This window comes from Hyaena hyaena, unplaced genomic scaffold, assembly GCF_003009895.1.
Source record: "Hyaena hyaena isolate Hyena2069 unplaced genomic scaffold, ASM300989v1 scaffold_441, whole genome shotgun sequence".
NCBI lineage: Eukaryota > Metazoa > Chordata > Mammalia > Carnivora > Hyaenidae > Hyaena > Hyaena hyaena.
This window is the reverse complement of record NW_024081074.1, coordinates 938,739-965,464: the sequence shown is the minus strand read 5'-3', so window position 1 is coordinate 965,464 and position 26,726 is coordinate 938,739. Positions and strand designations below refer to the sequence as shown.

Below are 26,726 nucleotides of genomic sequence, written 5' to 3'. Positions count from 1 at the left end.
TTTGTCATATTCTGTTGGTTCAAACAAATCACAGGTCTCCTCATACTCAAGGGAAAGGAATTATACAAAGGAACAAATACCAGAAGGAGGATCATGAGGGGTCATTCTAGTGTCTGTTCACCATACCTCACATACATGCATTTGGGGTAGGGACAGTGGTACAGAATGTGGTGCCAGGAGGAGACAGATGCTGAGTCTGGTCTGAGTAATAAACAGATGAAGGTTATAAAGACAATGAATATAAGAAAGTTCAAAAGCATCACATCCTTTACATCTATAGCTCATTCAATCTATACACAAAGACTGAGACAGGTAACAGTACTCTCACTTTACAGATGAGTGAACAAGAAGAGACTAGGTTTTTCTGGCTGGAGAGTTGGGCCAACAGGAGTTTCTGGACTTAAAGGAACCACAAAGAGTACCATTGGACCACCGAGGCTCTTACAGACTGAGAACCATTGGGGTCCAGTGCCAAAGGCACTGTTTGCTTCACAAACACTTACAGGCCACCTGCTGACACTTGACTGACCACCACAGGACACTTGCATCGAGGACCTGTGCCCTTTGTTAGCAGAAGGGAGTAGCTATTTGCCTTTCTTTAGATAACCACCTAGCCGATGCATACCTGTTGGTGTCTTTGCTCAATCCATCAAAACTATCTTGTGTGGGCAACATCATTTTCAAGAATCCAAGAGACTAATGAGCCCCTGACACTGACAGGGGGCTTGAATACCTGAGACATATGGAAGAATTGGCCCAGCCAGGGCACAAGGAGGTTGTCTTCAGCATACCAAGCCTAGTAGATGGGGATTCTAAAGCCTAGCAACACAACCATGGATTTCCCTTCGAGTGTACAAGATATGAAGGATTGGAGGTATGCATGAATAAAGCAGCAGAGACTATCCCTAGTAACTAACGAAAACTCAGATTTCATTGGTGTACTAAGATGTTTGTGACTAGACTCAGCAAACATTTATTGAATTTTTCCTGTTTACTAGAGATGAGTAGCTTCTTTGCCTACTCCAGAAGGAATACAGCATAGACAGTTAGTGCTATATTAGAGGTACTGAGGAAGTTCCAAGAAGTATCCTGTGGGGGAGAGGGGAGAAGAGGAATTCAGGGAAGGCTTGTAGTAGAAGATAAAAATAATTTTCCTTCCAGGTGGGTAGTGTAGAATCAGCAGGACTCTACCAGATGAAGGTTGAGGCCTTATTGAAGGCATGTCAGCCTTGAGCAAAACTCTGGAAGTCAAACTGTATGGAGATTTGGTGGAAACTACTGTTGAGAGAGTATCCTATGTTTGGGTAGGAGGGACTAAATTATTAAGACCTTTAATACTGGATTTAGAGATTTATTCTGAAGTTACTGGAACATCACAGATGAGAAAAATGGACTCAGATTAATGTTTTAGAAAAATAACTGTGGAGGACAGATCGGGGGCAGAAGGAGATTCATGTGGGGTCACTCAGTTACAGCACTACTCTAATCCAGACAAGAAATAGTGAAAGCTTGAGCCAAGGCTATGGAAGCCATTGGAAAGGAGGTACAGAGGTACATATGGAAACGTGGAAAACAACAACAATAAAACCAAAGACAGGATGGTGATGCCATTTATCAAACCCAGAAACCAGGAGTACATACATGAGACAAATCAATAAAGGTGTTCAATCAATTACCTTTCGTGGGTTGTAAGACATATTTATGGACCTGTAAGGATACAACTACCAGAGAAGTCATGGTGTACACAAAATTTTGAGTCATTTTCAAGAATGATTTTTGAAACTGAGAGTGCATTAAACTAGTTAGGAAGATAGTACAGAATCAGAAGATGGTTGGAGAAGGCTGTATTTGTGAGAAAGAAGAGATACAATGGAGTTTGATAAGGACAGAAGTAGAACCCGGAGAAAGTGTGGTGATAGAGGTCAAGGGAAGAACGTTTTAAGGAGGAATTACTGTCAGTAAGCTAGATAAGATGAGAACTATGAGCAAGGACCACTGGGTGAAGTAGGTCACTGGCAACTTTGGGTGAGCAGGTTGAGAAGAGTGGCAGGAGCAGAATCCAAAAAGGGGTAGAGACTGCCTAAGGAGAGAGGAGACTGAAGTATATCACATCAGTTACTTGTAGAAGAAATTCGAGAAGGGGACAAAGTGAGAAAGTGGCTTGAGGAAGGAGCCGGGTACTTAAGGCTCCTCGTTGCTGCCTTGGGCTACTATCGTCCTCCCAAGCAGTTGTCTTACAGAGCTGTGCACGATACAAAGGAGAGATGTGAGCCCACTTGTGCCTAACTAGTCACAAAACTCCTGGCCTAAATTACCATCTGGGAAAGAAGGAGGGGAACATAATACAGATCCAATTTTGCTCCACCAGTTTTGGCCAAGACTACTACAGGTATACACACTCCAATCCTCCCCCCCCCCCGCCCCCCAACCAAACAACAAAGTAACGCCATCCTCCTTGGCTTCTTTGTAATCTGGAAACACTGAGCGACTGCACAGTGGCCGAGCCTTGCGTCAGGATCCCCTCTCCAGCCGGCCTCGTTTAACCGGAGGGAGCACGGCTCTGAGGCGGCCGAGCCCGGTGCGCAGTATTCGAGGCGGCGCACTCGGCGCAAACCCCACAGAGTAGCTCCACTTCAGCGCACCCGATTCTCCCACGACACTTAGGCTTTGCTAGCCGCAGTTGGCCTTCGGTGGTGACATCAAGTCCCACACGCGGCGCGGGGAAGTGAGCACAGTCAGGAAAACCCACGGCCCTGCCTGCGGCCTCTTGGCCAGATGCAGTCGTCCTCCATTACCCTTTCCCCGCGCCTCATCTCCATCGGGAAAATGAAACCTAGTGCCACCACCTGAGGCAAAGGGATGAGATTCACTACCTTTTTACTAGGCAAAGAGAAAAGGCAGAACCCACTCTAGGCAGCAAAGGGGTGTGTTACACCCGCCGGGTCGGCCGGAGGTCCCGCCCAGGCCCGCCCTCCTGGCGCTGGAGACTACATTTCCCACAGGACCCCGCGGCTCCTAGGGGCAGGCTCGTCCGCTCTTCGGCTCATACTGGGAGGTGACTGGCTTCCCCAGAGGAAGGCGGGGTCTACCTCAGCCAATAGATGAGAGGCTCGTTACGGCGGCGGAAGCAGCGGCGCTGGGCTGAGGGGTGGGGGGCAGAGTGCTAGCGCCCCGGCGGTGGCGGCGGGTCCGGAGCCTGAGGACGTCGGCCCCACAAGCAGAGAGCGCACGGGAGCGAGCTCGAGGCGGCGCGGCGGCCCCTCGGCGCAGCACCCAGGTAATGGCGGGACGGGCGCCTGGGAGGGGAGGGGAGGAGAGGGGAGGAGACGAGGGGGCGGGGCGGCCGAGCCGGGCTGCAGCGTCCGTCCCGCTGAGCGTCCCTGGGGAAGGGCAGCGGTGTCTTGTCTCCTGCGGCTCAGATCTAGGCTCTTCCACGAGCTGGGCACGGCGGTTGGGCCGGCGGCAGGAACCCGGTGTCTTGCGACAAGGAAGAGAGAGGCTCCAGGAGGGGTGGGCTGTTTCGGGCTTGGGGGCGTGGCGGGCGTGGGCCCTGGCGGGGAAGTAGAGCGGCTGGGGGAACGCCGGCGGGCGGGCGGCCCAGGGAGTTTGGCTCCCGGAGCAGTTTAAAGTGACTCTCCACATCCGGGCCCTGCGCCCGCCGCTTTCAGACCCCGACCAAGGCGGGGCCTCCCACCTCCCCGCCCCCCTCGCCGGGAGCGCTTGTCTTCTTCTGCCATTGGCTCAGCCTCGAGGGGTTTGGGCTGCCCCTGCGAGGCTCGTGCCTGATTGGCTGGGAGTCGGCGGGAGGGTGGGGCGGGATCAAAGCGCGCAGGCCTCCGCGGATTGGTGCCGGCCCTCGAGTGACGCGCCCGGCGTGGGGCCAATGGGCGGGCGGGGGAGGTAGGGGCAGGTTCGGGGGCAGAGGACTGGAGCGGAGCCGCGGTCTGGTGGCCGGGCTGAGCGCGGCCGGCTGGGCTGGGCAGCGGCGGGCCCGAGGTGAGCTCCGGTAGAAGCCGTCTCCACGACCCCGGAGCCCAACGCTGCCACCGAGATGGGCCCCCCGCGGCACCCCCAGCCAGGCGAGATGGAAGCGGGAGGTGCGGGCGGCGGGCGGCGGCTGCAGGTAAAGAGGCACACGGCTTGTCCTGGGTCTCTCTAGAATGCCGTCCTCCCTCTCCCCGGAGAGTCTCAGACACCCGAAGTGTCTCTGGAAACCTGTGTTCTCCGATCTCAGAGGGGGGCTTTGGGGTGGGGGTGGGGTTGCATGCGAATCGAAATATCGGTAGAGTTCTTGAGGGGAAATTGGGGGGTCGATTTTAGAGAAAGTGGTGAAGATCTCTGGTCCTTCTGGCTTAGTGGGAGGGTCTGTGAGAAAAAAAGGGAAGGAAATCGGTAAACCGAGGCCTGTGCAGAAAATCATTTGAGAGTTCCTTTTGGAGTAGGTCTTGATGTAAGGTTTCTGATTTCCTAGAACAAGGCATTTTCCCTCAGATTCCTCCTCTGACAGTTGTCACCTTGGTGTGAGCTTCAGTCTTTCAAAGGGACATGCCATTTTCCATAAAACTTTATACAGATGTATATATATATATGTGTGTGTATATGGTGTTAGTACCTGTCGTGTGGCTGTTGTACACGATTCAGTGTCGGTTTTTTAGAGAGTAGTAAGCTGTAAGCATTTATGGAGTGTCATAGTATCCCCAAACACCACACAGATGATTTTGTTATTGAACCTATGTCCATATAAATTTCAAGAGAATTTAGACTACTTCTTCACTGTATATTGATCACAAAAAATTGTTCTAGGTGGATGATGCTGCCTTTGCTTCTTTAGGGGGAAGTGTAGGTACTGGAGATGCTTTAATTTCTCATTATTGATTCTAACGTGAGAATTTAGTAATAACCACATGACTGTATGCACTGCAGGTGGAAATGAGTTCTCAACAGTTTCCTCGGTTAGGAACCCCATCCACTGGGCTAAGCCAGGCTCCTTCCCAGATTGCAAACAGTGGTTCTGCAGGATTGATAAACCCAGCTGCCACAGGTGAGATATGTGATGTTCTCCTATATTGCTGCTTGCTCTAAGAACATTGCCAGTTCTGGGGGGCGCCTGGGTGGCTCAGGCGGTTAAGTGTCCAGCTTCTGCTCAGGTCATAATCTCATAGCTTTTGGGTTCAAGAGCCACGTCGGGCTCTGTGCTGACAGCTAGCTCAGAGCCTGGAGCCTGCTTCAGATTCTGTGTCTCCCTCTCTCTCTGCCCCTCCCCTGCTGGACTCTCCCTCTCTCTCAGTACTAAACAAAGATTAAAAAAAAAAAAAGAATATAGCCAGTTTTGTCATTTAAAAATTAGCAAATTCCTTGTGGGATTTTAGTAAATACTGGGTCATCGAATTTGAAGAAAGGATATATTACAACTCTAAACAAGGTTTTTTAAATTCCTTTTTTAATTCTTTCACATATACTAGAGTATACTGGAAATCTACTTTAAGCATTTCTACAAGAACTATATTTTAAGTATATTGGTGTGTTCTCCTTTATTTAATGCCTAAAGTATTGTAAATGTATTTCGTCCTCCTTATGATTTTCTTTTTTTAATTATTTTTAAAAAATTTTTGAAAACCTATTTATTTATTTTGAGAGACAGAAAGTATGTATATGTGGGAGAAGGGCAGAGAGAGGGAGGGAGAAAGAGAATCCCAAGTAGGCTCTTGCTGTTAGTGTAGGGTGCAAAGCAGCGCTCAATCTCACAACCGTGACATCATGACCTGAACCAAAATCAAGAGTGGGCCACTCAACTGACCGAGCCACCCAGGCACCTCTTCCTTATGATTTTCTTAATAGCATTTTTTTTCCCTGTAGCTTCCTTTATTACAAGAATGTAATATATAATACATATAACATACAAAGTATGTATTAATCAACTGTTGTAGGCAAAGTTTCCAATCAACAATAGACTTAGCAGTTCAGCTTTTAAGGAATCAAAAGTTATGTGCAGATTTTTGACTGCAGGTGTGGCCATCACCTAACCCCTACACTGTTCAAAGATCAACTGAATACATATACACATATGGGCACTTAGGTTTTAGTTGTGTACCCTTTGGGTGCTGCAGATCAGTGGTCCTCAGCAGGGATGATTTTGCATACCAGGGAACATTTGGCAATGTCTCGATACATTTTTGGTTGTCACAACTAGGGGGTGCTATTGCCACCTGATATGTAAAGGCCAAGGATGCTGCTAAACATCCAGAATGGGTCTTGGAGCCCCCTCTGCCCCACTAAGGTATCCAGTCCAGTCAGTAGTGCTGAAGTTGAGGAACTCCTTCAAGGGATCTTCTTCTCTATAGCTGTCAAGTAAAAAGATGACATTGCAAAGTAAAGTATTTCTTTTTCTATTCCCTTTTCTTCACCTCCTGCTTCCTAAGTTCCTTATCATGGTAAATGGCACCACTGTCTGCTCTCTCTGTGAGCTAGACCCTTTGTCTAGTGTTTCACCCTCATTATCCCTTTGCTTCCCTCCTGCCAACTTTTTTTTTGGTTAAAATTTATTTCAGTTCTCTTTAGACTTGAAGTAACTTTAAGCTACTTTATGTCTCCTGCTTAATAGTAGCTACTCATTTTCTAAATGAATGACAGAAAGTTCCCAATTTTCTTGACTTTGAGACTTTATACATTCTATTTCTTTTGCCACAGTCCTCCGTCTTCCTTTTCACACTTACTTACCTGATTAATTCCTGTTCTTGAGGTTGCGTCTCAGATGTCACTTTCGAGATGTTTACTGACTCCCGTCATCTGCAAGTCAGGGGTAGGACCTCCTAGAATGAAGGCTGGAACCATGGTCACCTTGTGTACCTTTGTATTTGCTATACTTGCTACGTTGTAGGACACAAAGTAGTGGTGTCAAGTCCTTACGGAGCCCCTTAAAGTTCTTTGCTTCTTAATAAATATTTTTGACAGTATTTTCTCTTTGATATAAATTCATAGAATAATTTAAAGATGCATAGCTTAAGGGCATCTGGATGGCTCAGTCAGTTAAGTGTCCAGCTTTGGCACAGGTCATGATCTCATGGTTCATGAGTTCAAGCCCTGAATCAGGCTCTGCACTGAGAGTGCAGGCTGGCTTGGGATTTTCTCCTTCGCCCCTCCCTGACTTGCACACACACTGTCTCTCTCTCTCAAAATAAATAAATAAACTTAACCAAAAAAAAAAAAAGGAACATAGCTTAAAGGGAATATTTTTTGAGTGTCTGTTTGCAAAGAATTATGCTGCTTATTAAAAATGGTGTCAATTAGCAATAATTACCTCAGATTTTGTTGAGAAGGAGATCATTGTCTTAAACCAAAATTATTTTTGGTTTATTTTGGATTATTTTACCTGTTAATAGTGTGTGTTTTTTTTCTTCAATTGCTCTCAGAGAAGAAAATAAGTTTTCCATAAGGAGTTACATATTTTCTCTATATTTCCCATTGCTTTTATCAGAAGTAGTTATTTAGGATCCTAAGCATGTCAGGATTTCAAGTACATGTTCAAAATTCAGAAGTATAGATTACAGCTCGTGTTCTTAACTACCCTTTCAGGATTCTTTTCAGGTAAAAATAAGCTATTTGGAAGGGAATGATAAATTATTTTAAAAAGAGCTTAATGGGAAATGGTCAGTACATTATATCTTAATGAAATTGTCAAAAATCAAAGTTTTCCTGGACAAATAGGTTTGGGGACAATTATTGTCCATACCCTTAAAATTTTAATTATGGGAAAATCTGTTTGGATAACAGGGAAGGTTCACAACATCATATATAAAGAAAACACTAGGGGATCTAGCTGGCTAAGTCAGATGAAGATGTGACTCTTCATCTTGGGGTGGTAAGTTCGAGGTCTGCATTGGGTGTAGAGATTACTTTAAAAAAATTTTTTTTTAATCTTTTAAAGGAAAAAAAGCGCTTGGGTGGCTCAGTCAGTTGACGGCCCAATTCTTGATTTCGGCTCAGGTCTCGATCTCACTCTTAGTGAGATCGAGCCCTGCGTCAGGCTTCTTTGTGCTGACAGCACAGAACCCACTTGGGATTCTCTGCCTCTCCCAGCTTACATTCATGAGTGCGCACACATGCTCTCTCGTTCTCTCTCTCAAAACAAATAAAGAAAAAAGAAAAAATCCTAAAGAATGTCTTTCAAAAGCTGTTAGAACTAATCGAAATTTGTAAAGGTTGCAGGATAAAAGTTCAATGTATAAAAACCAATTATATTTTTAAATACTAGCAAGTTTTTTGAACAATGAAATTTTTTAAATGTCATTTACAGTAGCATCAAAAAAACCCTACAAAATACTTAGGATAAATTAACAAAATGTGTGTAAGACTTAGTGTTAAAAACCTATGAAAAACATGGCTAAGAATAATTAAAAACCTAGATAAAAATGGGGTGCATGGGTGGCTCAGTCAGTTAAGCAGCTGACATCTGTTCAGGTTATGATCTCCTGGCATGCCAGTTCGAGCCCTACATCAGGCTCTGTGCTGACAGCTCAGAGCCTGGAGTCTGCTTTAGATTCTGTGTCTCCCTCTCTCTCTGACCCTCCCTCCCTCACTCTCTGTTTCTCTCAAAAATAAATAAACATTAAAGAAAATTTTTTTAAACCTAGATAAATGAAATGATCAATCATGCTTATGGATTGGAACACTCAATATTTTTTAAGATAATAGATCCAAAGGGATGTGTAGATTTTTTAAAAATCCTAATGAAAATCCCATCATGTCCTTTTGTAAAACTTGCCAGCTTGAATCTATATTTATGTGTAAACCAAAGGATCTTTCTACAATAGCCAAAGCAATTTTGATATCCCCTAAAAAGAAAAGACAGTTGGAAGATTCTACTCTGTTACTTTAAGACTTAGTGTAATTTACACCAAGCAAGACAGTGTAGTATTGGCATAAAGATAAAAATATAGAGGATCCAGAAATAGACTCATACATAATAATGGTCAACTGATTTTTGACAAAAGCAGATAGATAATTCAGTAGGGAAATGATAGGCTTTTCAACAAAATAGTGCTTGAATACCAGAATATCCATATGGAGAAAATGAACTTTGACCTTTACTTTTGCCATACACAAAAATTAACTCACAGTGTATCATTATGGACCTAAATATAAAACTTAAAATTTCTAACAGAAAACATGGAAACTGCTTATGACCTTGGGGTGAACAAAACTTGTTTACGTCACAAAAAACACTTTATGAAAGAAACAACTGTGATATGTTGTACTTCATCAAAATTAAAAATGTCTACTCTTCAAAAGACACCATTAACAAAAATGCAAGCCACAGATTGAAAAGATATTTAAATAAATACATCTGCAAAGGACTTCTTTCCTAAATATATAAAGAACTCTTGTAACTCAATAGCTTTTCCTATTTGAGACACCCTGATTCTTTTTTAATGGGCAAGATGCTTGAATAGACCAATTACCAGATACACTATATTAATGTCCAGTATGCACATAAAAGATACTCAATTGTATCCTCAGGGCAATGCAAACTAAACCACAGAAAATACTACATATCCACTATACTGACTAAAATTAAAAGACCAATTTGATGTGTTTGTGGAGCAAGTAGAATTCGTACCTTCTTATTGGGAATGCCAAATCTAGCTACTTTGGAAAACTGGCAGTATCTTATGAAGTTAAATATAAACTTAACCATACAACCTAGCAATCCTATTCCTAGATATTTACCCAAGATAAATGGAAATGTTTGTTCAAAGACTCATACTTCAGTGCTCCTAGAAGCAATTTTCATAGTAGCCATTAACTGAAAACAACCCATTATTTATCAGCTGGTGACCAGATAAAATTTGGTCTATATGTATGGTGGAAAACTACTCAACAGTAAAAAGGAACAAACTGCTAGTATATAAAATAACACAGATGAAGAACCTCAAAAACATTATACAGTTAACCCTTGAAACAACCTGAGAGTTAGGGTCCTTGATCTCTCTGAGTCAAGAATTTGAGTATCACTTTGACTCCCCCAAAACTTAACTACTAAAAGCCCGATGTTGAGTGGAAGCCTTGCTGATAACATAACCAATCAATTAATACATATTTGTGTTTTATATATAGTAGACTGTATTTCTATAATGAAGTAAGCTAGGAAAAAGAAAATGTTATAAAAGAAAACCTAAGGAAGAGGTGTGCCTGGGTGGCTCAGGTTGACTGTGTGATTCTTAATTTGAGTTCAGGTCATGATTCCAGGGTTGTGGGATCAGTGCCCGTGTCGGGCTCCATGCTAAGCGTGGAGCCTGCTTAAGCACACATGTGGCCTCTCTCTCTTTCTAAAATAAGTAAATTAAATGAAAAAAGAACAGCATAAGGAAGAAAAAATCATTTACGACACCATACTATATCATAAACCATGTATAAGTCCAGCTGTACAATTCAAATCCATGTTGTTCAGGGGCTGACTGTGCTAAGAGAAAGAAACAGACAGAAAGGACCACATATTATATGATTCTATTTGTATGAAATTCCAGGAAACACAAAGCTATAGTGTTAGAAAGCAAATTAATGTTTTCTAAGGGGTAGGTGGGTCTGAGGGAGGGAACTGACTGCAAAGGGGAATGAATGAACCTGTGAGAGTAATGGGAAATGTTCTCTATCGTGATTGTATTGTGGTTATAGTACTGTACACTCCTGCAAAAATCCATCTAATTTTATACGAAGGATTAGTGGATTTTATATGTAAATTATACCTCAGTAAAACTGATTGACTAACAAAATGGACAAAATATAGAAACATACACTTCACAAAGGAAGGTGTTTATGTATGGCCTGTGATCACATGAAAAGAAGTTCCACACCACCAGTCCTCGTGGAAGTGCCAACTAAAAGCCCCGTGAGAGCCCTGCTAGATACTCACCCACTAGAATGTCTTTGTATCAAGAATTGTGAGGATGAGGAGCTGCTAGAACCTGAAAGCACTGGACTGTGACATGATACAACCACTTTGGAAGGTATTTTGTCAGTCTCCTATAAAGTTAAACATTTACTTGCCATTTGACCCGATCATTCTGTTCCTAGCCTGTTGGTTAATAATGTAAAAACAAAATAAAACAAAACTTGTTGAACAGTCTCTGGTTTCAGAATTAGCCATTTTATTGTATGTAAGTTGTACATCAATAAAGTGATTTTAAAAGTAAAAAAAATCTGAATGACCAGGGAGAAAAATCAACATATGCAAAATACACATCTGTCTTTTCACATAACACCTGTACTCAAATTTTTTTCCTGAGGAAATCATTGGACAGGAACTAAAAATACATATGTGGTTTATCCCAGAATTGTTGATAATTGCAAAAAAATTTAGAAATAACCTAAAAGCCCATCAGTGATAGAATGCTTAAAAAAGCTATGATATATCTATGCAGTGGAATTTCATTTTTTTTAAGTTTATTTATATATTGTGAGAGAGCGAGAAAGCATGCATGCGAGGGGCAGAGAGAGAGAATCTTAAGCAGGCTCTACACTGTCAGCACAGAGCCCAATGTGGGGCTTGAACTCCCTCTATTTTTAAATTGTTTTTTTTTTAATTGTTTTTAAATAGTTACATGTTGTTATGGTCCAGAATTCCCAAAGAGAGAGTATACAGTGAGAAATATCTCTCCTATCACTGTTCTCTCAGAATCTACTGTCTTTCCCATGAAGAAATCAAGATGCTTTGGGAGTTATCTTAAGGCATATATGATTACTTCTTCACTGTTCTATTCCTTACTTTTTTCCTTCATATATTATATGTTTTTGCATAACACATTATCAGTTTTTAATAAGAATACCTAAGAAGCTTCCTTGTTCTGTTTTTATAGTTCCATGGTCAGTAGTCTATTGTGGGAGTATACCACAATTTATACATCCAGTTACCTGTTGATAGACACATAGGTTTTAAAAATTCCTTTACTGGAATAAAAATGTTGTACATAAGTCATTTTTACACACATGCTATGTATCTTGTACACAAGTCATTTTACACACATGCTATGTATCTTATAGGATACATTCCTGCAAGTGGAATTGAGTTTCAGAAGGTGTGTATAGTAATGATAGGATTGTAATAATGATAGAGATCTCCATGTTTGTTTTGTAGGAAATTTGTTTTGAAAAGCTTTGTGTTCCTGGGCTTAAGAATATTTATATTATCTTTTTAATGTTAGGTTTTTATGACTTTTTAAATAAATACCTTAAGTGCATCCTGGGGGCACCTAGATGGCTCAGTTAGTTAAGCATCCGACTTCAGCTCAGGTCATGATCTCACAGTTTGTGGGTTCGAGCCCCGCGTCGGGCTCTGTGCTGACAGCTAGCGCAGAGCCAGGAGCATGCTTCAGATTCTGTATCTCCCTCTCTCTCTGACCCTCCCCTGCTCATACTGTCTCTCTCTCTCTCTCTCAGAATTAAATAAAAAACATTTTAAAAAGAAAGAAAGAAAGACAAAGCAAGCAAGCAAGCATCCGGTCTTGCATTGCTCTTCCAACTGTTTGAGATCTTTTTTTTTTTTAATTTTTTTTAATGTTTATTTTTGAGAGAGAGACAAAGTGTGAGTATGAGAGGGACAGAAAGGGAGACACAGAATCTGAAGCAGGCTCTAGGCTCTGAGCTGTCAGCACAGAGCCCAATGCGGGCCCGAACTCATGAGCCATGAAATCATGAGCTGAACCAGAGTCAGACTCCTAACTGACTGAGCCACCCAAGCTCCCCTGAGATCATTTTAGATATCAGGCCCATTGTTCACGGGAGGGGAAAAGCCACAATGTCCAAAACAAGTCCTGAGTTCCATAGGGGTGGCTCTTGGGTTTGCTATCTGTTAGGGGAACCATTGCCCAAATTCTGTTTGTTAGGAAAATCTCACAAGGAAATGGTCAGCTTGTCAATCCTGACACTTGGCTGCAAGTGCCACTCTTGTATGTGCTGTTTAATTCACTTGTATTAATTAACATTGAAAGCATATGACATGCTGTTTCTCCCTTCATGTCCTTACTAGTCAACGATGAATCTAGTCGAGAGGCTGAAGTCACTGCCAGGGAGCACATGAGTTCCAGCAGCTCCCTCCAGTCCCGCGAAGAGAAGCAAGAGCCTGTTGTGGTAAGGCCCTATCCACAGGTGCAGATGTTGTCTACTCACCATGCTGTTGCATCGGGCACCCCCGTCACAGTGACAGCCCCACCAGCACATCTGACGCCAGCAGTGCCACTCTCCTTTTCGGAGGGACTTATGAAGGTAATGGAGAGGGTTAAAATTTCCCGTTGAACCACACAGCTAAGGACTGGCTAATATTCCTGACAGCATTCACAGAGTCTTAGGCGGTATCCAGGATCCCAGTGTTTTTTGACCCATCAATTCAGCTCTTCTCTGTGACCCAGAGCTCTGCTATTCTGCAGTGCCTAGTCTTGTGCCGCTGGGCAGTTGGCATCACAGGATCTTTTCTAGTACCTATTTTGACGTTGACTTCATTCAAGTTAATGGGCATACTGACTTAGATTTTATCTTGGAGTGGCACTCTTCTCCAAGGTTTTGTTTTAAAGCTTACTAATTTGGGGCTATCTGAGAATATCGCCTTGTATATTACCTTGTCACTATGTTTTAGTTACTGAGAGTTTTGTTTACTTCCGCCCAAATTTGGGATGCAGCGTTGTATAGAAGAAAGAATGTGGGCTGAGAGCTGTCCAGGTCTGGGCTTCAGTCCCAGCTCCAGTTTTTACTGTCTGTGTGGCTTGGAGCAAGTGCCATAGCCTTGCTTTGTATGCTCCCTCATCTGTAAAATGGCAGTACCGGTACTTGAGTAGAAGAGCTGTGATGCTGAGATAAAATATAAGGCTTTTGGATCTTTCCTGGCACTCTCCAGGTTTGATTTGTGTACTTTTTAACGATAGAATGAAATGCATCACTCGTAAAAAGCTGTTGATCTGTTTCGTGTGGTTTTCTGTTCGCAGCCGCCCCCGAAGCCCACCATGCCTAGCCGTCCCATTGCTCCTGCTCCACCTTCTACCTTGTCACTCCCCCCCAAGGTTCCAGGGCAGGCTACCGTTACCATGGAGAGTAGCATCCCTCAAGCTTCAGCCATTCCTGTGGCAACAATCAGTGGACAACAGGTTTTTTTCCTCTTAATTTGCTGATTTTCAGACTGAGATGCCAATCTGTTGATCATTATTTATTGAATGCCAGCAGTACATTAGGCACTGTACAAAATAAAAAAATTAAAATCACTGATCTCTGCAAGGGGAGGATAGTAAGTTTGAGAGAGAAGGATATCTGGCAGGGAGTAACACCAACACGCACTGGGGTCTTGGTCATTTGGCCAGTCTGTATTGGGCATGTGCTATGTGTGAGAGACAAGTGTAGATGAGGCAGTCCATATGCTCGAGGGGCCCAGAGTCCACTTGTGCTTGGTTAGCTTTGGGGGTGGGAACAGCCTTGTGGCGGCAGTGCTTCTCTAGGGTTTTTCCCTGAGCAGAATGATGGTGTGTCTCTCAGGTGCCTAGCAGGTGCCCTCAAGCAGCTCACCAGTTGTGAGCACTTATTTTGTAGTCTCATGTTTTAGCTTACATTTTTTGCTGAAATTCTATTCTGTAATGTGTATAAGATTTATTTAAATATTTTGAATTACTGACCAGTGAAAAAACCTGAATATGAAAACTTTCCCTTCAAATTTTCAAGATAAAAAAATATTGGTATTCCAAGAAGACACTATATATTCTTTTTCCTCTCTTATACTGCTGAGTACTCCCAGAGTACCGGGACCCCCACCCGGGAATCACTGGCCTCAGAGTTGGGAGCCTGTGAGGAAGGGGGAGTTGTGGAACTGTCGGGGAGTACCTGCTGGGTGCTAACTGACATTTCCTGAGAAGTCCTGTACAGCACGAAGAGTGGATGAATGCAGTGGCACATAAGGAAAATAGACTAGGAAAACAATAAGCTTTTGGCCAAGGCAGAGAGGACAAGTGTGAAAGACTAATTGAAGATGAGAGTGTCCCAAAGTGGGCACAGACAAGTGTGTCTGTTAGAGATCCAGCACCTACCGTGGCTCCCTGATTATAGTGACTCAAGGCAGTTGATGTGCCCTGACAGTTACTTACCCCATGCCTACTGGCATGGGTCATCATGTGGTTTAAAGAAAGCTAAACATCCTTTCCCTTGGGGTACTCACTGTCTAAAAGGAGCACCCTGACCCACATTTGGAGGCAGCCGAACTCCTAGAAGCAATGGCTAAGCATCATTGTCTAAGACCAAGCACATGAAAATAACGTTACGTCCTATTTCTTGCAGGGACATCCCAGTAACCTGCATCATATCATGACCACAAATGTACAGATGTCTATTATCCGCAGCAATGCTCCTGGGCCCCCTCTTCACATTGGAGCTTCTCATTTACCTCGAGGTAAAAACTGTACGTTTTGTTCAAATTCTCAAAATGCATTGGCAGACACACATTTGGTAAGAGATATGGTAACAAAAAATATATCTAGAATCAGCTTATTAAAGTTACAAGACAACAGAAATAAACTTAGAGCAATACACACTTTTGGCACGGTCTAATTATAGTCACATCTTAACAAGCATGTGTTTGCTTTTGGGTGTAAAGTTAAAAACCATTCAGATTTTTAGTTTGGTCTAAAGATTGTCCTTTATAATGGGGAACTCCTCAAACGTCTGATAATCCAAAATGGTCTTGAATTTTGGAAGAAAGTCACAACAATGCTGATTTTTTAAAATTTGTTGTCAAATTGGCTAACATACAGTGTGTAAAGTATTCTCTTCGTTTTGGGATAGATTCCCGAGATTCAACGCTTCCATACAACACCAAGTGCTCATCCCAACAGATGCCCTCCTCCATGCCCATCACCCATTTTCCCCTCTCCCCCACCTCCATTAACCCTCAGTTTGTTCTCAATATTTAAGAGTCTCTTATGGTTTGCCCCCTTTTCTCTCTGTGTGTAACTGTTTTCCCCCTTTCTTTCCCCATGATCTTCTGTTACGTCTCTCAAGACCCTCATGAGTGAAAACATATGGTATCTGTCTTTCTCTGGCTGACTTATTTCACTCAGCATAACACCCGCCAGTTCCATCCACAGTGCTGCAAATGACAGGATTTCGTTCTTTCTCATTGCTAAGTTGAATACTGAATGTTTTTAAAGTTTAGTGATAACGGTAACTCAAGTAACATAGCCATAAGATGAATTTATTCTTACAGTTAAGTTCTGATAAGTTGTCAAGTATTAAATTTAACGACTTTTTTTTCAACTGCTTGATCAGAAATTATAGCCTTATATTGAAGAGTGTAAAACCATTGTTGGCAAAATCAAGCTAACAAGTACAAAACTAGGTTTACATGGTCATAACATACCACTGGTTCCCAGGACGAAGTTCACAGTTTGCAAGGGTGGTCTGTGTGAGATCAGAACTATTTTCGTGAAAATACTAAGGCCTCATTTCCCTGTATTTGACGGTGCAAAGGCAGTGGTAATTCAGGTGAGCTCTCTGGTGGTGAAACTGCTGGAGCCTTGGCCTAAACGAAGGCAGCGGCACCACGCTGTGCTATTCAGCATGTGCTGCTCTGCTGCATCCTTGCCGTTAAAGAAATAGAAAACACTTTCACTTAATAATGTCCTTGAAGAAGCAATAGAGATGATTAATCTTATCAAATCACAACCCATGAGTGCATGGTTTTTTTTTAAATTTTGCAAGTGATGAAAGGGAAGTATACATACAGCACGTCAGCTAAATTACTGACCTACTGAGTTTTAGAAAGTATTCTCATTCTTTTCGTAGGACCTATAATTGGTGTTTAAATGGTGAGCCCATAACCCATACTAATGAAAGAAATTTTTCCCAGGTGCAGCCGCAGCTGCTGTGATGTCCAGTTCTAAAGTGACCACGGTCCTGCGGCCGACTTCCCAGTTGCCAAATGCTGCCACAGCTCAGCCGGCAGTACAGCACATCATTCACCAACCTATCCAGGCACGTCAGCTTGTGGGCGATCAGCCAGCGAGTATGAAGTGCCCGCTCTGAGTTCTTGACTCTGCTAGAGCCTGGGAGAGTCCTTTGACCTCAAGTGACTTTTGATCTAGTCACCAAGATGTCCAGAAGGTTGAGTTCTCTACAGTGTGATCCGATCAGCCATAGAGATTTAGAAGAGCGGGGCTGCGGGAAGCTGTTGCTGGGACGAGTGTAGTGGGAGCCTCAGAGAAGTGAAGAGGCAGCGAAGGGGAGCAATACTGTGCACAGTGGCAAGGAAGAGGGCGGCGCATGTGTGCTGGGTTCAGTAAAGGGAAGCCAGAACAGAGGTTTAATTCAGATGGGGACTTATGATCCCCTAAATACTTTGTGCACGTCTTTATACATGTGTGTATGCTTTTCAGGAAAGACAGTCTGTGCCTTTCCACTTTTTTCCAAGGAAATCTGTGGTGTAGTGTGTTGTGAGGAGATGTTGTGAGGTCTCTAAATTCAGAGCTCAGAGATACAGAGTATAAGCTTGATTTTATAAGCAGCCGAGAGCCACTAAGTGTTTTGAACATAGTGACATGAGATCACAGAAATCTCTTTGAAAGATTAATGTAGCTGAATCACAGACAGTAGATGAAAGTTCAGATACTTTTGGGGCCCACACTGATCACATATATGGAACAGCTGGGTTTAACACAATCAGGAAGGATGCTGAGTAGGACACTGGGTAGTACATTTACAACCTAGAGTTTTCCATTTAAAACAGAATAAGAGGTCTTTGTGGCTAACAGAATACATTGGGAGACTCCTTCAGCCCCTGAAGTATAAATGGTATACAGGAAGGATAGGAGAAAGAACCCAAGCAAGGAGTTCTAAAGCTAGTGTAATGATCCTGGTGTGAGACAACAAGCGGTAGCAGTCAGCATAGACGCTTCTGATCGAAGTCCTGGAGATATGAAGCAGATCTAGAATGAGCAGCATTTGCAGATGGAACTGCATGTATCAGGGTCAAGAAAGAGACTATTCAGGAGCTCAGATGATCGACATAATTGACAGCAGACAAGCAGGAGAAGCCCAGGGTGGAACTTGTTTGGTGAAGGTTTTATATGCAAATGTAGTGTAAGGAAAGTAAGAGAAGTACATCCATGTGAAAATGCCAGAGAGCAGCTGGGCACCCTGAATCTTCCATAGGCAAATGCTGTTTTTGTGGGTTTCCTGGCTGAGAGGGCCCGACAGCCAGCAGCTCCATCCGACGGCTTGGAGCCCTCTGTGGAAAGCCCTTGGCTGTGTGGGAGTGTACAATGTCTGTGGCATAACCAATAGCAAATCTGTGGGCACTCTAGATCTGAAGGGTTGGGTCCCTATTCTCCTAATAGGATAAAATGTTGAATACAGTCATATTTGGAAAGGAGGAATTTATATACTCTACCAAGCCAAAATAGGGAATTTTTTTGTAATTCTGACTCTTGGTCTGAAAATTCTGAACAGAGAATTCCTTAGAATGGTAAGAACTTCATTTCATTTGAACACAAACATACTCATTTGGATGCTCAAGCTTTAAATTACACTAACAGTGTTTGGCTTATTGTATTTTATTTTGCTTTTTGTTTTAAATGAAATATTTTTTCTCTTCTCTATAGTCTCGTCCACCTGTGACCACCTCTAATACCATCCCTCCTGCTGTGGTAGCAACTGTCTCAGCCACCAGAGCTCAGTCTCCAGTCATTACTACAACAGCAGCACATGCTACTGATTCAGCACTTAGGTATATTTGGGGTTTAAAGATCAAGCCCTCCTTCTTTACCTTTTTCCTTTCTTTCCTTCATCCTTTCATTTACTTCAGTAAATACTCATTGAGTGCTTTTTGATGAGCTCTGTAGTGTTCTAGATACTGAAGGTAAAGCAGTGAACAACCAGAAATTCCTGCCCTCATAGAGTTTCTATTTTTAGGGGCTGGAAACACAAAAACAAAGTGTTTGAGGTGGTGAAAAGTGCTTTTGGGAAAAATTAGAGTGGGATTTGGAGTGACAGGTTAGGCAGTGGAGGCTTCCTGCTTCATGTCAGGTGATCCAGAAGGACTGTTGATAAGAACAGATTGGAGCAGAAAATTGAAAGGCGTAATGAAGTGAGCCACATGGGTGTGTTGGAAAAGAACATTCTAAGCAGTGGGAACAGTAAGTGCCAAAACCTCGAGATCAAAGTGTGTTTGCTATGCCTAAGGAGAAGCAAGAGGCTGATGGGAGAAGAGCAGCAAGAGGTTATTTTAGGAGGGAACAGGGTCTCCATGTCACTTAAGACCTTAGGGAGCCCTTTACAGATTTAGACTTTGCTGGGGTGCAGCGGGAAGCCTTACAAGAGTTTTGAGCAGAGCAGCATCATGGTCTGAAGTTTTGGGTGGATCAGCCTGGCTGCTGTGGAGAGGCAAAGTGGGAAATGGAGAGATGGTTTAGAAAGGTGTGTTGGGAACCCGGGAGAGAGGATTCCTGGAGGTGGAACCTTGTTAGATCTAGAATAGAGTTTTGAAGTTGGTTGAGGATTTCTGAAGAATTACATAGGGGCAGTGAGAGAACAAGAAGAGTCAGGATTTTGACCCTGCTAGTTGTGTAGCTAGGAGGGTGTGTAGCTAGGAAGGTGATGCTGCGGTAATGTGCAATGAAGGACAGTGGGAGGAGGGGGTTTGGGGGAAGAATTCCTGATTGGTTTTGGGCACTGGAGGATGGTATTGACTTCTGAGCACTGAAGTGGAGGTGTTGAGATAGGTTAATAGGTGAGTTTGCTGTCCAGGGAAGAGTTCTGAAGGAGATAATTTAGGAAAACCATATATGGGGAAGAGGTTTAGACGAGAGAGAAAATGTCTCCCAGGTGAGAGTGCTGAAGGGGGAAGCAGTATCCTCAGGGGAGAACTGAGATTCATTAGGTCAAGAAGTAGTGACTGAGGATGTAGGGAATTTTGCTAGAGATGGACTGTAAGTCTCCAGGCTGTATTGGAAGGTTTGGGTATCTGAAAAGGGAAAGATCTGAAAAGGGAGAGATGGACAGAGACATACAGGGATAGTCTGGTTGATGAGGAATAATCTGTAGTGCCTCTAAGGAATGACACCGTTGGGTGCAGACATGATGGCATTTGACCTCCTGATCCCAAACCATATTGTGGGAAGGGCATGAAAGCTGGGGGGAGACAGTGGGATGTGAGTCTTGCCAAGAGGTCTTTCTTGATTCATACCTTTGGTTAAGTGTTGCCTTTGACAGTATATACAAGAAGTTATTCACTGAACAAAAGAAGGCATAGTAGGCATGAAGACCAAAGCTGTGAGAGTGGAGACCATCCATAAGTCTTGATTACCAGCTGGAGGCAGGGCAGAGTGGTGAGGAGGAGGGAGTCTAGATGCCTACTTGGTTTTTTCCTGGTTTGACCAAGTGAATAAAAAGGAAACAAAGAAAGCACATTTTAGAAATAATTTTGACTTTTGGGATACTGAGTTTATCCATGCAACAGTCAAGTAGCTGTTGTCAGCAAGTGGTTGAAGAGATGTCAGTGCCAGAGATAATGGGTTTGGAAGTCATCAGCCTGTGGGCTACAGGTCAGGGTTGGAGGTATGAATCGTTCCAAGGGGAATAAATAGAGTGAGGATAGGGCCTGGAGCAGAACTCTGAAGAAAGTAACTTAAATGTAGAAGAGTGCTTTGGACTTATATTTAATCAGTAGCTCTGTCATTCACTAGCTATGTGATATTAGACAAGTTTCTCAACATCCTGATCCTTAGTTTCCTCTGCAGTAAAATGAGCATACTTTACTTTTTGATAATTTAAAATATTGCCTGAAGTATAGAGAGACACAACTGCCCAACATAAGATAGACTATATGTTGTTCATTTTAATTTTGTATTACCTTTAAGAAGTTAATATATTCAGGGGCGCCTGGGTGGCTCAGTTTGTTGAGTGCCCCAACTCTTGATTTCAGCTCAGGTCATGATCTCATGGTTCATGGGATTGAGCCCTATGTTGGGCTCTACATTGACAACACAGAGCCTGCTCAAGATTCTCTCCCTCTCCCTTGTGCTTACTTTCTTATTCTCTCTCTCAAAATAAGTGAATAAACTTAAAAAAAAAATATATTCAGACAGTATAAGGAAATTTGAAAGTTACGATTTAAAAAAAATTTTTTTAATGTTTTATTTATTTTTGAGAGAGAGAGAGAAAGACAGCATGAGCAGGGGAGGTTCAGAAAAAGAGGGAGACACAGAATCTGAAGCAGTCTCCAGGCTCTGAGCTAGCTGTCAGCACAGAATCTGTTGGGGGCTCGAACCCACGAACTGTGAGATCATGACCTGAGCTGAAGTCGGCCGCTTAACGGACTGAGCCACCCAGGCAACTCAGTTTGAAAGTTATAAATGTGTAGACAGTGAAAACTAGAGTTTTTTTTTTTAAACCATGTTACCCAAGTATCTGTCTTCTCCAGTGTGTTGAGTTTTTAATTAAAAAATGGTTGTTGAATTTTGTAAGATGTACTTTCAGCATTTTGCCAGTCTCAGTATTCTGGGCACTAGAAATATGCTAGTAAATTAAACGGACAAAAACCCTAATGAACAGATGATTTTTCTGTTTAAATCTGTAACAGTGATAGGGGCACCTAGGTGGATCAGTCAGTTAAGTGTTCGGCTCAGGTCATGATCTCCTAGCTCGTGAGTTTGAGCCCCGCATCGAGCTCTACGTTGACAGTGTGGAGCCTGCTTGGGATTCTGTCTTTCTCCCTCTCTCTCTGTCCCTCCCCTGCTCATCTCTCAAAATAAATAATTTTTTTTAAGTTAAAAAAAAATCTGTAACACTGATAAATTTCTAATATTTACCTCCCTTTGAACTAAATTGAGCCAGAAAGTTTATTTATTTTTTATTTTTTTAATTTTGTCTATTTTGAGAGAGACAGAGAGCATGTGAGTGGGGGAGGGGCACACACAGAGAGAGAGAGAGAGAGAGAGAGAGAGAGAGAGAGAATCTCAAGCAGGCTATGTGCTGTCAGCATAGAGCCCAGTGTGGAGCTTGAACTCAAACCATGAAATCATGACCTGAGCCAAAGTCAAGAGTCAGATGCCCAACCGACTGAGCCACCCAGGTGCCCCTGAAGCCAGAAAAATTTAAACAGACCAATACTTATTGGAGAAAGAAAAAAAAATTTCAAACCAACATCTCCCAGAAAATCACCAGACCCAGATGATTTCACTGAATTCTGCCAAACTCTCAAAGACCAGATACACCAATGATGATTAAATTGGTCCTAGGAATAGAAATGAAGGAAAGTCCCAAAAAACTTTTAAGTGGTCTTATTCTTTTTGTTAAATAGAGTAATCATATCTGTCAGTTTTTTTTTTTTTTAATTTTTTTTTTTTAATGTTTTATTTATTTCTAGGAGAGAGAGAGAGACAGCGTGAGCAGGGGAGGGTCAGAGAGAGAGGGAGTCACAGACTGAAACAGGCTCCAGGCTCTGAGCTGGCAGTCAGCACAGAGCCCGACGCGGGGCTCGAACCCACGAACCGCGAGATCATGACCTGAGTGAAAGTCGGACGCTTAACCGACTAAGCCACCCGGGCGCCCCTCTGTCAGTTTTTTAAAATCATTATTTTAATTGTTCATTGCTTGATTGAATGAAATCTGTTCTCTATTAATTTCTTCAAAAAGAACTTACCAGACCAGCATTGAGTTTTCACATGTTCAGAATCGTTTTGCAGCTATCATTATACTTAAGCAGTAGTTTAGCTGATAATTCTTTTGTTTCTGTATTCTTTTTGTGAGTACTTTATCAGTATTTTTCCTCTGCCTTCCAGAACTGGATAATGTACAGCTTGATTTTTTTTTTAACATCTTAAAAGGATCTTGATATTTTTGCCTGATTGCTTCAGATTTTTTATCTTTGTTTTTTGTTTTATTGTGTTTTGGTTTTATTTTTTTAAAGAGAGAGAGAGAGCTAGAGTACATGAGCAGGAGAGAAGGCAGAGGAGGGAAGAGAGACTCTTAAGCAGGCTCCACACTATGTACCGAGCCCAGTGGGGGGCTCAGTCTTGACCCTGAGATCATGGCCTGAGCTGAAACCGAACGTCAGAAGCTCAACCAGCTCAGCCGCCCAGGCACCCCTAAGATTCTCTATCTTTGAGTTTCAGTGACTAAACTGGAATTTGTTTTGTAGTGACCATTGTATATTATTCTGTTCTGACACATGTTGTATGTTTTTAATCTGCAGCATTATACTGTATTTATGAATAGCTTTCTTGGATTGTATCTTTACATGTTCATTCTATTTTAGTGGGTGGGAGCACCCAGTTATGTGTTTGTTGGATCTATTGCATGACTTCCTTATCAAAGCCTTAGTAACACTTTCCCCTTTTGATTCTGCTTACTTTTCTCACAATCTTCTCTGTTTCTTACCGAGTTTCCAGCATTGTCTGGCATGCTCTACTTTTAGTTTTGCTTTCATTCCTGATGCAGCTGAATATTTTCTTCTGTTTCTCTCTTGAGCTATGCTTATTTTAGCCCCTTCTCTTGTCTAATCAGTATGTCCAGTGAGCTCTTACATCTTTGCTTTGTGTTTTCATTTCATGGAAGCAGTTATTTCATTAAGTTTCTTCATCCGTGGCACAGTTTTCATCTGCTTAGTGAAAGTGTTTCTAATGAACCTCCCCTTTTTCTGTCCACCTTTTTTTTTTGGAGCATCATGAGATAGATCATGAGTACTCGTCTTTGAATAGAGTTGAATGTATTCTGTATCATCTGTTTGTAATTAGTTCTTGTTGTAGGCTGGGCTGTGTACTGGTTTAGGGGAAATTTTCCTAATGGCTCAGGATCCTGTGTTTGTGTTTTCTTGGTCATTACTTCTCTCCTGCTAGTGAAGATAGACTGCCCCAAATGGCAGTTTCTCTCTTTCCTGGGTCTTACCACATGTTGTGTTTGTTTGTTTGTTAATGTAAGCTCTGTGCCGTACATGGGGCTTGAACTCATGATCCTGAGATAAAGAGTCATATATTCTACCAGCTGAGCCAGTCAGTTGCCCCTCACCACACTGTTTTTCACATGGCACTTATTTGTATGTGTGGTTCATAGTTTAATCCTCTGTCCTTGATTCTTGGATGTTGGAACAGGTCCAGGTTCTGCTTCAGTGACCCCTATGATCGTTACACACAAAAGATTATGGTTTCCTGTGTCACAGTACGCTCCTCACTTTGGAGAATTATACTTGACTCGATTTTGTCCCTTAAACTGTAGCTGCAGAAATCCTGTCTATATTGGCTCATGTTTGAGTATCGCTGCCTTTAGCAGTTCTGTGACCTCTCCTGTGGGTTGAGGTTTCAGATATCTCCTAGTTTTGCCAAAGACGTAGACTGCATTCCTTTTTCTTTTCCTTGTTACTGTTCTCTGAGAGGTGGAGAAAATCCCAAACCGGTGGTCTCTGCCTACGGAACTTCTTGTCCTCACTTTAAAGAAGTGAGGCAAACATCCATTTCAACACTGGAGAATGGTCATTAGTCCACTCATTGTAAATTAACCACGTATTTTCTGTATTTGTCTAAATTGGATCTCTTCCTAGAGCTGCCTTTGAGGCCATTGAAGAGAAATAGTATAGTGACTAAGACAACAGACTTGGGAGCACTTTCTAGCTGGTTGACCTTACTTAATCTCTTTGATCTTTTTTGTATAGGGGGAGTTGCTACTATGGACTCAAGGATATTTTCTTGGTGTATTTTAATGAAAATCACTTTTTTTCCCAGCTGCCCCAAATTTGGCTAGTGAGAACCCCTACAAACTGGCTTGAGTGTCATTTTGATATTTCCTTTTGGACTTCACATACTTTCCTATTTCTGGTACATGATAAATGAGGCCCCTTTTTATTTTTCCTGCTTCCCTGGTCTTGAAATCAGCCATTTCTCCAAAGATTATTGGTTCTCTTTAGTGGAGAATGGGAATTAGAACCCAAGATCTGGGTGTTAGGGCTGTACATTGGCTCTTGGGGGATCATTTCCTTCTGGGCTCTTTCTGTGGACAGAGGTAATCAATATAGTAAACATAGTCATGTCTTCATGCTGATATTTCCAAATGAAATTTAACATAGGATTTTTCTTTTCTAAATTTTATATATATATATTTTTTAATTTTTCTAACATTTCTTTATTTTTGAGAGAGAGTAAACACAAGCAGGGGCAGGGCAGAGAGGGTGACAGAGGATCCAAAGCGGGCTCTGTGCTAGGAGTTCAGAGCCTGATGCAGGACTCAAACTCATGAACTGTGAGATCATGACCTGAGCTGAAATCAAGAGTCAGCCACTTAACTGACTAAAGCCATTCAGGTGCCCCGTATATATATTTTAAGTTTATTTATTTTGAGAGAGGGAGTGGGAGAAAAAACTCAAGCAGGCTCCATGCAGTCAACGTGGAGCCCCTCATCAGGCTCAATTCCACTAACCGTGAGATCATGACTCGAGCCAAAATCAAGAGTCAGACACGACCGACTGAGCCACCCAGGCGCTCCTTTTCAATTTTATACTTGTGCATCTTTTATACCGAAAACCTTGTGTCCTCAAGACATTAGCGTAACTACTTGCGTTTTTTGATCTATAATATTAAAAAAATAGTTTCATAGTAACAATTCAGAGTCCCACGTCAACCTGTCAAAAATCAACCCCTTACTTTCTGTAGATTATGCTCGTAGTAAAACTGAATGAAGTTTAAGACTTCTTCACAGTTCTTTTGTCCTCAGACTGGATCCCACTAAACAGAATGAGAATGTGTTCAAAAGTCACTTGAAGTGGTTCTTTTCTATGTGGAATATGTAGTAACATTTTCTGTAATTTATATTCACATACTTTCAAAATATAAATATATAAAAAGAGGTATACAGTGAGAAATGCCATTCTCTACTCTGTCCCTCAGGTACCAATTTCCCTTCTTCCTATCTCTTTACTTTCTAAGATAACTTGGTTCTCGTTTTTGGTTATCTTTCTAGTGTGTATTTATTAAAATTTCATACATAGTTACGACTATTTGTTTAAATTTATTTTTGAACTTTGGGATTTGCTTTTTTTTTTTGAGAGAGAGAGAGAGAGAACACGCATGCACATTCATGCAAACAGGGGAAGGGAAGAGAAAGAGGGGGAGAGAGAATCCCAAGCAGGCTCTGCGCTGTGAGCTTGATCTTACAGATTTCACAATGAGATCATGACCTGAGCCGAAATCAAGAGTTGGATGCTCAACTGACAAAGCCATCCAGGTGCCCCTAGAATTTACTTTTTTATTTAACTTTTTAAAAAATATGTAAAATATCAGAGCTGCCTTAGTGGCTCAGCTGGTTAAGCATCTGCCTCTTGATCTCAGGGTTGTGAGTTCAAGCCCTGTGTTTGGCTCCACCCTGGGTGTGAAGTCTACTTAAAAAATATGTAAAATATTTATTTGGTTCAAAAGTCAAAGCTATATAAAAAGATGGACTCACAAGTATCCCTGGTCCCACCCAACTTGCCATTTGCTCTTTGGTGAGTCACCATTTTATTATTCTCTGATTTGGTGTTTCAGGGTTTCTTTTTATGAAGTAAGTATACGCACAAATCAACCCATACATTTTTTTGTTTTCACTCCTTTCTTACAGAAAATCTAGCCTGTTGTATTTATATATACTGTTTTGTACCTTGCATTTTTCTCTTAACAGTATATTCTGGAGAGGACTCCAGATCAGTACCTAGAGATACCTTATTCGTTCCTTTATTTTTGACT

The 26,726-nt window shown here is 42.2% G+C and overlaps 1 protein-coding gene across 9 annotated transcripts in view; it reads left to right on the top strand.

The window, feature by feature from the left end:
* The first annotated feature begins 2,596 nt into the window (after positions 1-2,596).
* Positions 2,597-26,726, top strand: part of SAP130 (Sin3A associated protein 130) — a 77,959-nt gene continuing 53,829 nt past the window's right edge. For 2 of the 9 annotated variants that reach the window (XM_039253208.1, XM_039253210.1), the window contains exons 1-7: positions 2,612-3,277; positions 4,924-5,041; positions 13,022-13,257; positions 13,971-14,129; positions 15,304-15,415; positions 16,871-16,995; positions 18,621-18,745. In XM_039253208.1, coding sequence (XP_039109139.1) covers positions 4,930-5,041; positions 13,022-13,257; positions 13,971-14,129; positions 15,304-15,415; positions 16,871-16,995; positions 18,621-18,745 — 869 coding nt within the window. In that variant the 5' untranslated portion in view covers positions 2,612-3,277; positions 4,924-4,929. Of the gene's footprint in view, positions 3,278-3,981; positions 4,124-4,923; positions 5,042-13,021; positions 13,258-13,970; positions 14,130-15,303; positions 15,416-16,870; positions 16,996-18,620; positions 18,746-26,726 lie in introns of those variants that run through there. The other 7 variants (XM_039253215.1, XM_039253214.1, XM_039253213.1 and 4 more) reach the window with 6 other exon arrangements.